At 36.0% G+C, this 15,960-nt stretch overlaps 1 protein-coding gene across 7 annotated transcripts in view; it reads right to left on the bottom strand.

Annotated features, from left to right (window-relative positions):
• PAK2 (p21 (RAC1) activated kinase 2) overlaps nucleotides 1–15,960 on the bottom strand; it is a 95,594-nt gene that overhangs the window by 19,470 nt on the left and 60,164 nt on the right. For all 7 annotated transcript variants that reach the window (XR_002643880.3, XM_022568648.2, XM_089910017.1 and 4 more), the window contains 6 exons: nucleotides 10,411–10,511; nucleotides 9,921–10,068; nucleotides 8,315–8,346; nucleotides 7,040–7,144; nucleotides 5,837–5,969; nucleotides 827–890 (listed from right to left, as the gene is read on the bottom strand). Coding sequence is in view for 6 of the 7 variants with exons in the window: in XM_022568648.2 (XP_022424356.1) it covers nucleotides 827–890; nucleotides 5,837–5,969; nucleotides 7,040–7,144; nucleotides 8,315–8,346; nucleotides 9,921–10,068; nucleotides 10,411–10,511 (583 nt within the window). In the remaining variant the exon portion in view is untranslated. The remainder of the gene's footprint in view (nucleotides 1–826; nucleotides 891–5,836; nucleotides 5,970–7,039; nucleotides 7,145–8,314; nucleotides 8,347–9,920; nucleotides 10,069–10,410; nucleotides 10,512–15,960) is intronic.

The raw sequence follows: 15,960 nt of genomic DNA, 5'->3' as shown, positions 1-15,960 counted from the left end.
GATAGGTATTATCCTTGTTCACTTGTAATTATTACATATATTATCCAGTATACAATTTATCCATTCTCAGGCAGAAGAATATTAACATGATTTTCAATTTCTTGTTCTTAAAACCAGTGCCGCAAGTGAATTTGGTTTTTAAAAAGAAATTCATAAGGAAGTTTTCAAAAAAGACTCAAGCTCACTTTCTAAACTGACAGAACACTTTCCAGAGATTAATAACATTAAAAATTCAAGATGTTCATTTGCTCCCAAGCAACAGAAAAAAAGATTTCAGTTAGCATAGTTTAAAAATACAAATTATTGGGAATTCCCTGGAGGTGCAGTGGTTAGGACTCCGCGTTTCCACTGCAGGAGGCCTGGGTTCAGTCTCTGCTCGGGGAACTAAGATCCCATGAGCCATGTGGCACAGCCAAAAAATAATAATAATAATTTTTTTAAAAATACAAATGATTGAACAAAATCAGAAGATCAGTAGAATTAAATATCCATACTTAATGATGTGATTAAAATGCAGGTTTTTAAAACTATAATCCTGTAGTAAATTTTCTTACTGTCTTTTAAATATTTGCCAGGCAATTTTCCCACCCATCTAATTTCTTATCACCAACGCAAAATAACACTTAAGAAGAAACAATGCACAATCACTGCTAAGTAGTACAGTATTTTAATAGCATCTAGAAATAAACGCATTACTTATTTACACAAATCCAAGGATACTACTCATAGAATACCAGAAGTGCTCAATGTCAGCAGGCAAAAGAGATATCATGCTGGGCCCCCAGGAAATAATGAATATTCTGGTAATACAGTCACAAATACTTACCCTTGCCCAATTTTTTCATATCTTGTGTATTTTTTCTTAGGGTCACCTATGCTTACAATAGTTCCTATTTTAAACAAAAACAACAAAAAGTTGGAAACTCAGTCAAGCATTTAAAAATTGTAAACTAATTCTGATAACATTATTTCTTTTAATAACCTCCACTGATTTTAGAAGTTTTCAAACATAACACTAAGTTTCAAAAATAATGTATGTTTCAAACACTGAAGAAACAATTAACAAAAATAAAAAAGTATCAGAAGCAAGAAGACACACTATTTCCACTAGGTTAGACCTCCTAACTAATGTCTTGATTATCCCACCTTCTCAAAAATGACCACGTTTTAGAATGACCAACAGTACTAGTTTTCTTGAGACTAAGGGGGTTTTAGGATGTGGCACGTTCAGTCTTAAAACTGGTAAATTCCTGGGGAAAGGAAAAGTTGGTCAACCTACTTATCATACTCCACTGAAATGTACTAAACTAATGATAAGTTATAAAACTACTTACTATGAGAAAAAATATAAATGTTTATATATATATAAAATATCCAAATGAAAAACCCTAAATGGCTTTTCTGACTCTTCTCGTATATCTTATATCTTTCAATATATTTAGGAAATCACTTATTACTATAAACATTACTCTAATGTGAACTAATCATACATCTGTTTTAGGAAAGTTCACTATGTCACAACTAAGAAACAGGTTTTACTTTAACTTTTAATTTTACATTGGAGTATAGCTGATTAACAATGTTGTGATAGTTTCAGGTGCACAGCAAAGGGACTCAGCCATACATATACATGTATCCACTCTCCCCCAAACTCCCCTCCCATCCAGGCTGCCATGTAACATTGGGCAGAGTTCCCTGTGCTATACAGTAGGTCTTTGTTGGTTATACTTTTTTTTTTTAATTAAAAAATTTTTTTTAAATTTTTGGTTGTGTTGGGTCTTCGTTGCTACGCGAGGGCTTTCTCTAGTTGCGGTGAGCAGGGGCTACTCTTTGTTGCGGTGCACAGACTTCTCATTGCTGTGGCTTCTCTTGTTGTGGAGCACGGGCTCTAGGAGTGCAGGCTTCAGTAGTTGTGGCACATGGGCTTAGTCGCTCCATGGCATGTGGGATCTTCCCGGACAAGTGATCGAATCCATGTCCCCTGAATTGGCAGGCGGATTCTAAACCACTGTGCTACCAGGGAAGTCCCTGGTTATCCATTTTAAATATAGCAGTGTCTACATGACAATTCCAAACTCCCTAACTATCCCTTCCCCCATTCTTCCCCCCTGGTAACCGTTAAGTTCATTCTCTAAGTCTGTGAGTCTGTTTCTGTTTTGTAAATAAGTTCATTTGTATCATTTCTTTTTAGATTGCCCATATAAGGGATATCATACGATATTTCTCTTTCTCTGACTTACTTCACTCAATATAACAATCTCTAGGTCCATCCGTAGTGCTGCAAATGGCATTATTTCATTCTTTTTAATGGCTGAGTGATATTCCATTGTATGTACGTACCACATCTTCTTTATCCATTCCTCTGTTGATGGACATTTAGGTTGCTTCCATGTCTTGGCTATCGTAAACAGTGTTTCAATGAACACTGGGGTGAATGCACCCTTTCGGACCATGTTTTTCTCCAGGTATATGCCCAGGAGTGGGACTGTAGTGTCATGTGGTAGCTCTGCTTCTAGGTTTTTAAGGAACCTCTATACTGTTCTCCATAGTGGTTGTACCAATTCACATTCCCACCAACAGTGTAGGAGGGTTCCCATCTCTCCGCACCCTCTCCAGCATTTATTGTATGTGGATTTTTTGATGAAAGCCATTTTTGACTGGTGTGAGGTGATATCTCATTGTAGTTTTGACTTGCATTTCTCCAATAATTAGCGATGTTGAACATCTTTTCATGTGTCTCTCGGCCACCTGTGTCTTCTTGGAGAAATATCTATTTAGGTCTTCTGCCCATTTTTTGATTGGGTTGTTTGTTTTGATATTAAGCCTCACGAACTGTTTGTAAATTTTGGAGACTAATCCCTTGTCAGTCACATCATTTGCAAATATTTTCTCCCAATCTGTGGGTTGTCTTTTCGTTTTGTTTATGGTTTCCTTTGCTGGGCAAAAGCTTTTGAGTTTAATTAGGTCCCGTTTGTTTATTTTTGTTTTTATTTCCATTATTCTGGGAGACAGATCAAAAAAGATATTGTTGCGATTTATGTCAGAGAGTGCTCTGCTTATGTTTTCCTCTAGGAATTTTAGAGTGTCCAGTCTCACATTTAGGTCTTTAATCCATTTTTGAGCTTATTTTTGTATATGGTGCTAAAGAATGATCTAATTTCATTTTTTTACATGTAGCTGTCCAGTTTTCCTGCAACCATTTGTTTAAGAGACTGTCTTTCCACCATTGTGTAGTCTTGCCTCCTTTGTTGTAGATTAATTGATCACAGGTGCATGGGTTTATTTCTGGGCTTTCTATCCTGTTCCACTGATCTATATTTCTATTTGTGTGCCAGTACCATACTGTTTTGATGACTGTAGCTTTGTAGTATAGTCTGAAGTCAGGGAACCTGATTCCTCCAGTTCCGTTTTTCCTTCTCCAGATTGCCTTGGCTATTTGGGGTCTTTTGTGTCTCCATATAAATTTTATGATTTTCTTGTTCTAGTTCTGTGAAAAATGCCATTGGTAATTTGACAGGGATTGCACTGAATCTGTAGATTGCCTTGGGTAGTATAGTCATTTTGACAATATTGATTCTTCCAATCCATGAACATGGTGTATCTTTCCATCTGTTTGTCTTCTTTGATTTCTTTCATCAGCATCATATAGTTTTCAGAGTACAGGTCTTTTGTCTCCTTAGGTAGGTTTACTCCTAGGTATTTTACTCTTTTGATGCAATGGTAAATGGGATTGTTTCTTGAACTTCTCTTTCTGATCTTTCGTTGTCAGTGTATAGAAATGCAACAGATTTCTGTGTATTAATTTTGTAACCTGCAACTCTACCAAATTCATTGATTAGCTCTAGTAGTTTTCTGGTAGCATCTTTAGGATCTACTATGCATACTATCATGTCATCTGCAAACAGTGACAGTTTAACTTCTTTTCCAGTCTGGATACCTTTTATTTCTTTTTCTTCTCTGATTGCTGTAGCTAGGACTTCCAAAACTATGCTGAATAATAGTGGTGAGAGTGGACATCCTTGTCTTGTTCCTGATCTTAGAGGAAATGCTTTCAGCTTTTCACCCTTGCGTATGATATTAGCTGTAGGTTTGTAGTATATGCCCTTTATTATGTTGAGCTATGTCCCCTCTATGCCCACTTTCTGGAGAGTTTTTATCATATATGCGTGCCAAATTTTGTCAAAAGCTTTTTCTGCATCTGTTGAGATGATCATATGGTTTTTATTCTTCAATTTGTTGGTGTGGTGTATCACACTGCTTGATTTGTGGATACTGAAAATCCTTGCATCCCTGGGATAAATACCAATTGATCATGGTGTATGATACTTTTACAGTATTATTGGATCTGGACTGCTAGTATTTTGTTGATTATTTTTGAATCAGTGATATGTTCATCAGTGATACTGGCTGTAATTTTCTTCTTTTGTGGTATCTTTCTCTGGTTTTGGTATCAGGGTGATGGTGGCCTCATAGAATGAGTTTAGGAGTTTTCCTTCCTCTGCAATTTTTTGGAACAGTTTCAGAAGGACAGGAGTTAGCTCTTCTGTAAATGTCTGATGGAATTCGCCTGTGAAGCCATCAGGTCTTGGACTTTTGTTTGCTGGGAGTTTTTAAATCACAGTTTCAATTTCAGTGCTTGTGATTGGTCTGTTCATATTTTCTATTTCTTCCTGGCTTAGTCTTGGAAGGTTGTATTTTTCTAAGAATTTGTCCATTTCTTCCAGGTTGTCCATTTTATGGGCATACAGCTGCTTGTAGTAGTCTCTTATGATCCTTTGTATTTCTGTGGTGTCCGTTGTAACTTCCCCTTTTTCTTTTCTAATTTTATTGATTTGAGTCCAGTCCCTTTTTTTCTTGATGAGTCTGGCTAAAGTTTATCAATTTTGTTTATCTTTTCAAAGAACCAGTTTTAGTTTCATTGATCTTTGCTACTGTCTTCTTTGTCTCTATTTCATTTATTTCTGCTCTGATCTTTATGATTTCTTTCCTTCTACTAACTTTAGGTTTTGTTTGTTCTTCTTTCTCTAGTTGCTTTAGGTATAAGGTTAGGTTGTTTGAGATTTTTCTTGAGAAACAGATTTTAAAATTAGGATATCGTACATAAAACTCTAACTTATATTCGTATTAACAGTAAGTCAAAACATGAGAAAACCACACGAAATTTTCACTTAAACTTTCACTAGGTAAAAAGAGAGAGGGGCATATCAAGGAAATTCACAGAAATAATCCAGTTTTACATAGGTACCCAATCTCAAGCCTACTGCCAATATATAATATTTTTCCTTGATCCCTCTAGGTCAGTATCCTTTATAACTAAAGTTGCTACAGACTTGTAGTGAGATGTTATTGCTACCCTCTCTGGCACTGTGTGTATTATTTCCAGTGCTTGATCCAGGCCAATGATAGCTGATGGATGAAAAAGGAGAAGAGAAAAAAATATATTTTATGCTTACACATATTATCTATATAGGCCATTTTGTTTAGTTATTTAGGGACATATTTTATTCTACAGGTGTGCATAAATATATACAAACTTCCTCTGATAAAGTTTCCAACTAGGACCCATAGATTTGGCCCTTTGAGAAGAAGTATTGCTCCCCAAGGTACTGACTATTTTGCAAAGATGCTGCTCACTAGCCAGCACATAATAATAAGAAAGCAAAGAACAGTATTATTTTGGCTTTACTACATTAATTGAAGCTGTTGTTCCTAGAAGAAAACAATTTATTTTTTATGTCTTAAGCCAACATATAAGACATAAATCAAGATCCATCTGGGCCAAATGTTTCAGGGGCTGATAACAATTTAAGAATAATGTAAAATGTAGTTAACATACTTAATTTCTCCATAATCTCTTCATCTGTCATTTTGGCCTTCTTTTTCTGTTTGTCTGAAGTCTTGGCACCACTATCAACATTAGAATCACCAACTGGTGCAGGAATAGGATCAATTACAGACCGTGTATAAATCTGCAGAGAAACAGTTAATTACCGAGACTTGAGGAAATATATTTTTAGGTATTCTTACTGGCACACTGTTCAGCAGTTCTTTGATTTTTGACAAAAACTAAGTTGTCCTCAGTGTTCTAAAGAATGAGAATAGTATTTTCAGACTTGTCTTATAAAAGACTGGTAACTAAGATGCAATGTGAAACATTTTTCTTTGGCACGTCATGTATATATTTTAAAAGTCTGTCTAGCAAAACAGCAGATCTGTGAATGAAATTTAAGTGTAACCAGACTGAAAATAATATGCAAGAAATGAAGCAAAAAGAAGTACAAGTTAGAAGTCATATTTTTTCTACAAGAGAGAAATAAGGAGCAAAGAAACCCTGATGTTGAAATAACTATTATTAATTTCCACAGAATTTTTTTATACAAATATAATATCTACCATTTCATTTCAAACAGCCAGTTCTAAGTGGTAAAGAAAATAGAGCTCTCTATCATTAGATGAGGACCCAATGGCAGTCCTTGGAGCCTTACCCGCCTATTGTGCCAACACTTCATCATGCTCCCCGGACTTTATTTGTATTAGTACAGGGAGAGGGACAAGACTCTTTCTGTCTCTATCTAAGGTTTTTATTATTAAAATTCTCCCATATCTGTTAGAAACTTCACTCTCGGCAGCCTCTTGAATGATACCAAGGCTTTAACAGAAATGTTAAATGGGAGTTAAATACGTAATTTGGATAAAAGGTAAGATCCAAGTTTTAGATACAGTACTTTTCTGCACTGAGATAAACAGAAAGAGGCAGAGAAACAGATGAGTTCTCTGGAACAGATGGTGTAATACAGAAAGAAAACAAAATGAGAAAAGTATTTTAACTTTTAAAGAATCCATTCGGTTTTAATTTTCAAAAAACTAGTTTTTTGATGAGTGGTGTTTAGGTAAAGATCTCCTAGTCAAATATCCCATATTAAAACATTTTAAGCCTGAGGACTTTTAAAAAATTAATCACTGGAAGTCAAGTACAGGCTGCTTTTTAAAACACACATGCACAGATACACACAACCCAATTCACTAATCAGAAACTCACTGATTTTGTATGATCTGGTCGTGGGGCAATAACAGGAGGAGGAGTCTCTTCATCATCATCGTCTTCTTCTGTTACTACTGCTGTTTCCGAACCCTTGGTATTCAGCTGCATTTATCACAGGAGCAAAGTGAGGAAGACAAGTCAAATATGACTCTCTCTCTTTTTCACCATACTTGAAAAAATAATAGCTCATTTCAAAGCAATAAAACCTCACTGGTTCTAATCTAATCATTTAAAAAGTAAAGGTAGGGGCTCCCCTGGTGGCGCAGTGGTTTAGAGTCCACCTGCCGACGCCGGGGACACGGGTTCGTGCCCCGGTCCGGGAAGATCCCACATGCTGCAGGGCGGCTAGGCCCGTGAGCCATGGCCGCTGAGCCTGCACGTCTGGAGCCTGTGCTCCGCAATGGGAGAGGCCACAACAGTGAGAGGCCCGCGTACCACAAAAAAAAAAAAAAAAAAATAGTAAAGGTAATTCTATACGTTACAGAAAAGTTTATGAAACAAATGTATACAGTAAATACCAAGTATTCTTAAGAGGGAATTCATACCTTTTATAGAGAATTTTATACCGTTTTAACAAGCCCAAAAAGTAAACAATCATTTCACCTGTTAAGACCAAAAACAAAAATCCTCTGGACTTTGTATAAGTCAGAGAGTTCTGGCTATTTAAAACAGCTAGAATCATCAGAAGTTGTGGCTAACAAAGCAAAAGAGGAAGGCATTATCCTTTATACAGAGCTTATTATATGCCAGGTGTATGCTAAGTAGGTACTTTACATGTTATTACATATAGTCTTCAAAAAACTCCAGGAGACTGTGTCCTCCTAATTGAGAAATTGAAAATAAAATAGCTGCTGTTGGCAAGAGGTATTTGTGCTTACATGATAACTTAGATAAAGTTTCAGACAACTCTGAAGATTCTGACAGGCTTCCATTGTTCAGTATATTTCCATAGTATATATTCAGTAGGATGATGCCAGAGGAAAATGCTGGCAAGTTCCTTATGTTCATGTTTATATATGGAAACATTATCAAAAGTAGCTAAACTGCTCTAAAGATCATAAGCTTTAGTTACTTTAAGCATCACTTGAGGAAATTCTATTTGCTTAATATGGCTTCCTCCAATAATCAAGTGGCTAGCTAAAAACATACATCAATATTAAGTAGCTATTTCTGGAGGCTGTAATTTATTTCAGAAAGTAAAATAAAAACTGAGACTTGTTTGGGGTAACTTAAATTAGAACAAGAGCTATAAGAAATAACATATTAACTTACTGCTGGTGTTCCAGATGGGAAGCCATCTTTCTCTGAATACAAAACAGAAAATAATGCTAAGTTAACAATTCAAAAAACAAAACAATTTTATACGATAAAAGGAAAAAAAGATAAAGCAGAGCAAGTAAAAAGTTCTTAGACTGATTTCATTTTAAGTTGAATTAAGTCTTGAGAAAAACAATATCAGTATTCAAACAAGAATTTACACATTATAAACCTCAAATTTAATGGAACTCTGTAAATTTGCTAAAAATCATTGAATTGTATACTTCGAGTGGGTGATTTTTGCAGCGTGAAATTATACCTTAATAAAAAAATTTTATTTGAAACTATACCTGTATTTCTTAAAATAAGACAGAAGTCTATTCATAATGATATTTTTCTCCAGCAAACTGCCTATCAAGGAACTTAAAGAAACCAACAGTAACTCTGCAAAGGAAAATTACTGACATAAATTTCGATCAGTATGAAAGCAAATCCCTGAAGACAAAACACAGTTCATGAAGACTAAATATCACAATATTCATTCTGGAGTTTAGAAGAGCAAGTTTTGTTTTACCTTTTAAAATGACCAGACACACACACACATGAATATACCATTCTCTGTTCAAACACTGATTAAAAAAAAGATTATTCATTTACACAGACTTAGAAGTTGACAAGGAAGTTGGGGACAAATCTGACCTTTTGCTAACGTTGTACTAGGCTATGTAAAAAAGGTCAAGATTTACCAAGTGGGCTCTATTTCTTCCTTCAACACAGCCCTTATTTCTACGAGAATGCAATCAAATAAGTACAATTAATTAAAACTAAATGTATGATTTTTAGCTCAGTCATATTGTTTTTTAAAACTACATGTATGACTTGAGAGGACAGAGAAACATATTAAATAATAACCTGTGATGTAATTAGCAAAATCTACACTGAGGTAAACAGGACAAATGATTCTGTTTCTTTAACAAATAAACTGCAAGAAAAGGAGAGCATGAGAGCAACCAACGTGAGGGAGGGGAAGCCTAAATAATAAGAGATGCAAGAGATACCACAATCAACTGTAATGTATGGGTTTTATTATAATCCTTATTTGAACAAATAAACTTAAGAAAACCCCACTATTCTCCAATTCTTACCTGATGATATTCCAATTCTGAGGAAAAAATACTTTTAGTTCTAACGCTCATTTTATGTTTATATATGTGACGAGTTTCAATTTTTGAGCAAACATTTTTTACTTCAAAGTCTGTGCATTTATATATAGTAAAACAACCTGTCCCACTGACAATAAATATATTTCTAGTACAAACATGCCTATAAATCAGCCTCTTTCCCTTCTATTGCTGAACTCATTCAAAAACAGTAAAGAGAAAAAAACAAACAAAAGGCCCAAACACCCACTTTTGGCAAAACTAAGAGATTAATATAATCCCCAGACTCCAAATTATACATAAGAACTGCCACAATGAGTTTACAAAAGGCAGGATGTATGCAGGGAAAAAAAAGTAGCTTAGCTTTTTAATTTTTCCAGAAGCAATCTTTTTATCCAGAAGTGCTCCACAACTCTACAATCCCATTTAAGTGAGCCTTTTACCATGGTCTGATGTCTTACCAGGAGGAGTAAAGCTCAGATATTTCTGCTTCACTGTGTTGGAGTCATAGAACTTTAAGACATCCAGCACAGCCTGAGGATTCTTCTTTTGCTCTAGTTTGGTGATATTGGAGGTCTGTAATAATCGAGCCCACTGTTCTGGCATGCCCTAACAAAAAGATATTCAGAAGTTAGTTGTTTTGAATTGCTCTAATTAGATCAATTTCCAGAGGAAAGTTAGAAAATATATAAAACAAATCAATCTACATAATTGCAGGTATGACTAAATTCTAAAAAATGTCTGGTTTTCTAAATCTATTTTGCAAATTATAATCAATAGGCTCAGCTCCCTAGGAAAAGAACACATCTAAACACAAACACTTTGGTAAGAAGAGAAAAGCACTAAGAATTCACAGTTAACGTGTGGATGGAAAAGTTAACTTCAAATTTAATACTGAAAGGAAAGGTTTGAGTACTGCTTTATATATGAGTCTCAACTTGGTAAACTTACAGTGAATTCACCAGTAACAGCATCAAAGCCAACATGGATGGTGTGCTCAAAATCAGATGGAGGAGAAATTTCTGGCCTTTCCTTCTCTTTCTTCTTACTTCCTAGAGGGCATTAAAAAAAGAGCCTCTTTAAACAAGATTAATAAAGGTACTTATAATCATGTTTATAGTTTTCCCAAAACAGACTAGGAACAAAATTATTCTAAAAAAGAAATTTTCCCTAAAAACACCGGCTGATAGGAAACTGATAAATCAAGTACAGAAACCTATTCTGTCATCAAGGGCCAGGGTTGGGGGAGGGGGGAGGAGGGGGAGGGTGTCAACCTGTGTTCTGATTAAAGAGGCACACAGACTGACCCAGCACCAGGCCTGAATAAAAGCCCTCAGGGCAGAAGAGAGAGCCCCTTAGATTATCGGTTCTCTCATAAATAAAGAACTACACCTCAGATGCTGAACAATCTGGAAAACAAAGTCTATCAAGTCCTATTTCCAGTGAGCTATACTCATCTAGAAAGAACAATTTACATTACTATGACTATGGATAATATACACCATATAAACAGGTAGTTTACAAGGACCACATCACCTTTCTTGTGCAGCAACTCTAACTCTTCTTTTTTATTGACATTAATAACTTACATTTTAAGATTTCCCAGTTCTTCTGTGGTTCTGCCAATTATTTTTACAACATTTCTGCCACACACCTATCAATAATATTCTCTGTAAATTCAAACACATCAGTTCCTTTTTTTTCCCCACCTAGACACCTTGCTCTCAGATCCTCTTGCTCTAATCTGCAGTAGTTTATCATGCGCAGGCTTCTGGCACAGCTATTGGTCCTAGGTCATTCCTTCACTTTTATGCTGTGCTAGAATCTATTTTCTGTATCCTGTGTTCTCCTCTTCTGGTATACACCTTTGTTTTAATTTATAGTTCTTGACTAACTATATATGATAGTTCTTGACTAACTATATATGTATTTAGGTTGAAAATACCATCCCCCTTTGAATTTCTTCTAATTTCCAGTGTTGCTATTTAGAAGGCCAAAGCCACTTTCTCATTCTGAACCACTGTTGAAAATCAGTTGACCATATATATATGCACAGGTCTATTTCTGGATGTTCAACTCTCTTGCAATAATCTCTTTATCTTATGCCAATAGTATAAGACTGCCTGGATTACTGTAGTTTTATAATAAGCATTGAAACTACACAGTATAAGCCTTGTGATCTTTTCTTTCTTTTTTTTCTTTCTTTTTTAAAAAGAATTCACAAGTTTTTCTTGTTTTATACATATATTTTTATTTATTTTTTATAATTTATTTTCTTTATTTTTTTCAGCTGCATTGGGTCTTAGTTGCAGCATGCAGGATCTTTCGATGCGGTGTGCGGGCTTCTCCCCAGTTGTGGCACTCGGGCTTCTCTCTAGTTGTGGTGTGCGGGTTTTTTCTCTCTAGTTGTGGCGTGCAGGCTCCAGGGCATGCGGGCTCCAGAGTGCATGGGCTCTGTAGTTTGCAGCACGTGGGCTCTCTGGTTGAGGTGCACGAGCTCAGTAGTTGTGGTGCACAGGTTTAGTTGCCCTGTGGCATGTGGGATCTTAGTTCCCCAACCAGGCATCAAACCCACGTCCCTGCATTGGAAGGCAGATTCTTTACCACTGGACCACCAGGGAAGTCCCCGACCTTTTCTTTTTTAAAAAATTGTTTGGCTGTATTCTAGGTCTTTTGCATTTCCATGTGAATTTTAGAATAATCTTGATAATTTCCAAAAAAAAGCCTGCTGGGATTTTGATTTAGACTGCACTGAATCGATAGATCATTTTAGGGAGAACCGATTTATTAACAATATTGTGTCTTCTAATCCATGAAAATAGTGACTCTCTCCACTTACTTAGGTCTTCTTTCATTTCTCTCAGCAATGTTTTATAGTTATCGTTGTACAGATCTGTTACTGCTTTTGTCTGATTTCTGCCACAGTATTTCAAAAGGTCTGATGCTACTGCAAATGGTACATACAGCTTTTTAAATTTCAAATGTTCATTGATGGCATAGAGAAACACAATTGATTCTTAAATACTGATCTTATATCCTGAAACCTTACTATTAATATTAAGCCTTACTTTTTCTTCCAGTAGCATTTTGTAGCTATCACAGAATTTCCTATAAAGTTTCGGGCTTCCCTGGTGGCGCAGTGGTTGAGAGTCCGCCTGCCGATGCAGGGGACACGGTTCGTGCCCTGGTCCAGGAAGATTCCACATGCCGTGGAGCGGCTGGGCCCGTGAGCCATGGCTGCTGAGCCTGCGCCTCCGGAGCCTGTGCTCCGCAATGGGAGAGGCCACAACAGTGAGATGCCCGCGTACCGCAAAAAAAAAAAAAAAAAAAAAAAATTTCAATTATGTTGCTGGTGAATAAAGACAGCTTTACTTCTTCCTTCCCGCTCTGGATTCCTTTCATTTATTTTTCTTGCCTTGTTGCGCTGGCTAGAACCTCTAGCACACTGTTGAATAAAAGTGGTGAAAGGGAAATCTTTGTATTTTTCCTAATCTAAGTAGCAAAAGCCATTTTTTCTCCACCAAGTTTGATACCAGAGGTAAGTTTTTCAAAGACGTTAAAGGTATTTACTTCTATTTCAAATTTGCTGAATGCTTTGATCAGAAATGAATATTGGATTTCGTCAAATGCTTTTTCTACATCTATTGAGATGAACGTGTGGTTCACCTTTTAAATTTTGTTAATATAGTAAATTACACTGATTGATTTCCAAATGTTACACCAACCCTGCATTACTGAAATGAAATCCACTTGGTCATGATGTATTACTCTTTATGTATACTGTTGGGTTGTAATTACTAAAATCTTGCTAAGATTTTGCATCTATGTTAATGAAGGATATTGGTGTGTAGCTTTCTTTTCTTGTAATGTCTTTGGTTGGGGTATGAGTAATGCTGGTCTCATAAAATGATTTGGGAAGTATTCCTTCCTATTCAATTTTCTAGAAGTTTGTGTAGAATTGGTCACGTTTCTACCTCACATGCTTGGTAAAATTCACCAATGGAGCCATCTGAGTCTTTGTGGGAAGGCTAGTAACTATAAACTAAATTTTCCTAAGAAATATAGGGTTTTCAGGTTACATATTTCTTTTTTGAGTGAGCGTTGAAAACTTGTGTCTTTCAAGAAATCTTTTCACTTTAATGTGTTGAATTTATCTGTATATATTTGTTCATAATACTACCTTTTTAATATCTGTAAAATGTATAGAGATACCATCTCTGTCATTCTCAATATTGATAATTTGTGTCTTTTCTGCCTCCCGACTACCCTGTCAGTCTTGCTAAAGGTTCACCTATTTTATTGGTATTCTCAACGAATTAACTTATTTCATTGATTTTTCTGTATTTTTTTTTTATTTCACTGATTTCTGCTTTGACTTTTATTATTTCTTTTCATCTACTTACTCTGGATCTCACCTGTTCTTTCCTTCTAGTTTATTAAAATGGCTTAGCTGAAATCACTGATTTGAAATCTTTCTTTTCTTTTCTCATATGGATGTTTTAAATACTATAAATTTCCTCTAAGTACTGCTTTAGCAGCATCATGCAGATATAGATGTCTTGAATTTTCATTTTCATTCAGTTTTATGTATTTCCTAAATATTCTTTTAATTTCTTCATTTATTTGGAAGTGCTTTTATTTACTTTCCAAGTATTTCCAGGGATCTTTCTGCTACTGATTTCTAACTTAATTACACTGTGGTCACAGAATATACTTTGTGATTTGAATCTTCCTAAATTTATAGAGACTTTTAAAAATGGCCACAGAATACATCTTTGTAAATGTTCCACGTTCACTTAAAAAGAATGGAATATTCTATAAAGGTCAATTGGTGAAGTTGGCTGATAGTTTTAGCAATTTTCTGTCTACTTGTTCTACCAATTATTGTGAAAGTGTACTGGAATTTCCAACTATAACTGTGCTCGTCTATTTCTTCTTGAAATCTGTTTTTTGTTTCATGTATTTTGAAGCTCTGCTATTAAGTGCATAAATGTTTAGCTCTATTACACTATATTGATGAATAGACCCTATTATCATTATAAAATGAATTATTCCTTATCCCTTAACTAGAGGACTATTTCTTGCTCTAAAATCTACTTTGTCTGATATTAACAAAGCCCATCCAGCTCTTTTTCATTGTTAGCATACTTTATTTTTTTTTTAAAGCACCAGTGCTCTCTTTTTTTTTTGAAGCTGTTCACAGTCTTTAAAAAAATTATTTATTTATTTGGTTGCACCGGGTCTTGCGGCTTGCCGGCTCCTTAGATGCGGCATGTGGCCTCCTTAGTTGTGACATGTGAACTCTTAGTTGCGGCATGCATGTGGGATCTAGTTCCCTGACCAGGGATCAAACCCTGGCCCCCTGCATTGGGAGTGTGGAGTCTTATCCACTGCGCCACCAGGGAAGTCCCATTGTTAGCATACTTTAAAAATTTTTTTTTTTTTTTTTTGCGGTACACGGGCCCCTCACTGCTGTGGCCTCTTCTGTTGTGGGGCACAGGCTCCGGACGTGCAGGCCCAGCGGCCATGGCTCACGGGCCCAGCCGCTCCGCGGCATGTGGGATCCTCCCAGGTGGGGCCACGAACCCACGTCCCCTGCATCAGCAGGAGGACTCTCAACCACTGTGCCACCAGGGAAGCCCTAAAAAAATTATTTTATTTTAACCTATTTTGTGGTTTTATATTTTTAAAGTGGGTTTCTTATAGGTTGCATATAAATTTAGGTCTGCTTTAGCAATCTGTTAATCTCTGTCTTTTAAACAGGGTGTCTAGATCAGTAACATTTAATGTGATTGCTATAGTTAGGTTTAAACCCACCATTCTTTCATTTGTTTTATAATCATCTCTATCTATTCTTTGTTCCCACTTCCTTTTTTTCTTCTTTTGGATTAGCTACATATTTTTTTTATAATTACCTTTTTTCCCCCTTCTATATGTGTCTTTTCTTTCTGACAGCGTTTTTTTTTTAAACAGACTTTTTTAGAGCAGTTTTAGGTTCACAGAAAATTGAGCCTATGGACTTCCCTGATGGTGCAGTGGTTAAGAATCCACCTGCCAATGTAGGGAACATGGGTTCGATCCCTGGTATGGGAAGATCCCACATGCTGCAGAGCAACTAAGCCTGTGCGCCACAACTACTGACCCTGGGCTCTAGAGCCCACAAGCCACAACTACTGAGCCTGTATGCTGCAACTACTGAATACTGAAGCTCGTGGGCCTAGAGCCCATGCTCCACAAGAGAAGCCACCGCAGTGAGAAGCCCGCACACCACAACGAGTAGCCCTTGCTCATCACAACTAGAGAAAGCCCGTGCACAGCAGCAAAGACCCAACATAGACAAAAATAAATAAGTAAAATAAAATAAAAATAAAATTATTTTAAAAAAAAGAAAATTGAGCCTAAGGTCTGGATGTTTTTAAGATTTTTCTATCACTGGTTTTAAACAATGATTATGTGCTTTTGTGCAGTTTTCATCATGTTTCCTGTGCTCAGAATCTACTG

The sequence above is a fragment of the Delphinapterus leucas genome, chromosome 4 (genome assembly GCF_059928025.1).
Source record: "Delphinapterus leucas isolate spDelLeu-1000000601 "Yukka" chromosome 4, BTC_Dleu_Yukka2, whole genome shotgun sequence".
Lineage (NCBI taxonomy): Eukaryota > Metazoa > Chordata > Mammalia > Artiodactyla > Monodontidae > Delphinapterus > Delphinapterus leucas.
This window is presented reverse-complemented; position numbering and strand designations above follow the sequence as displayed.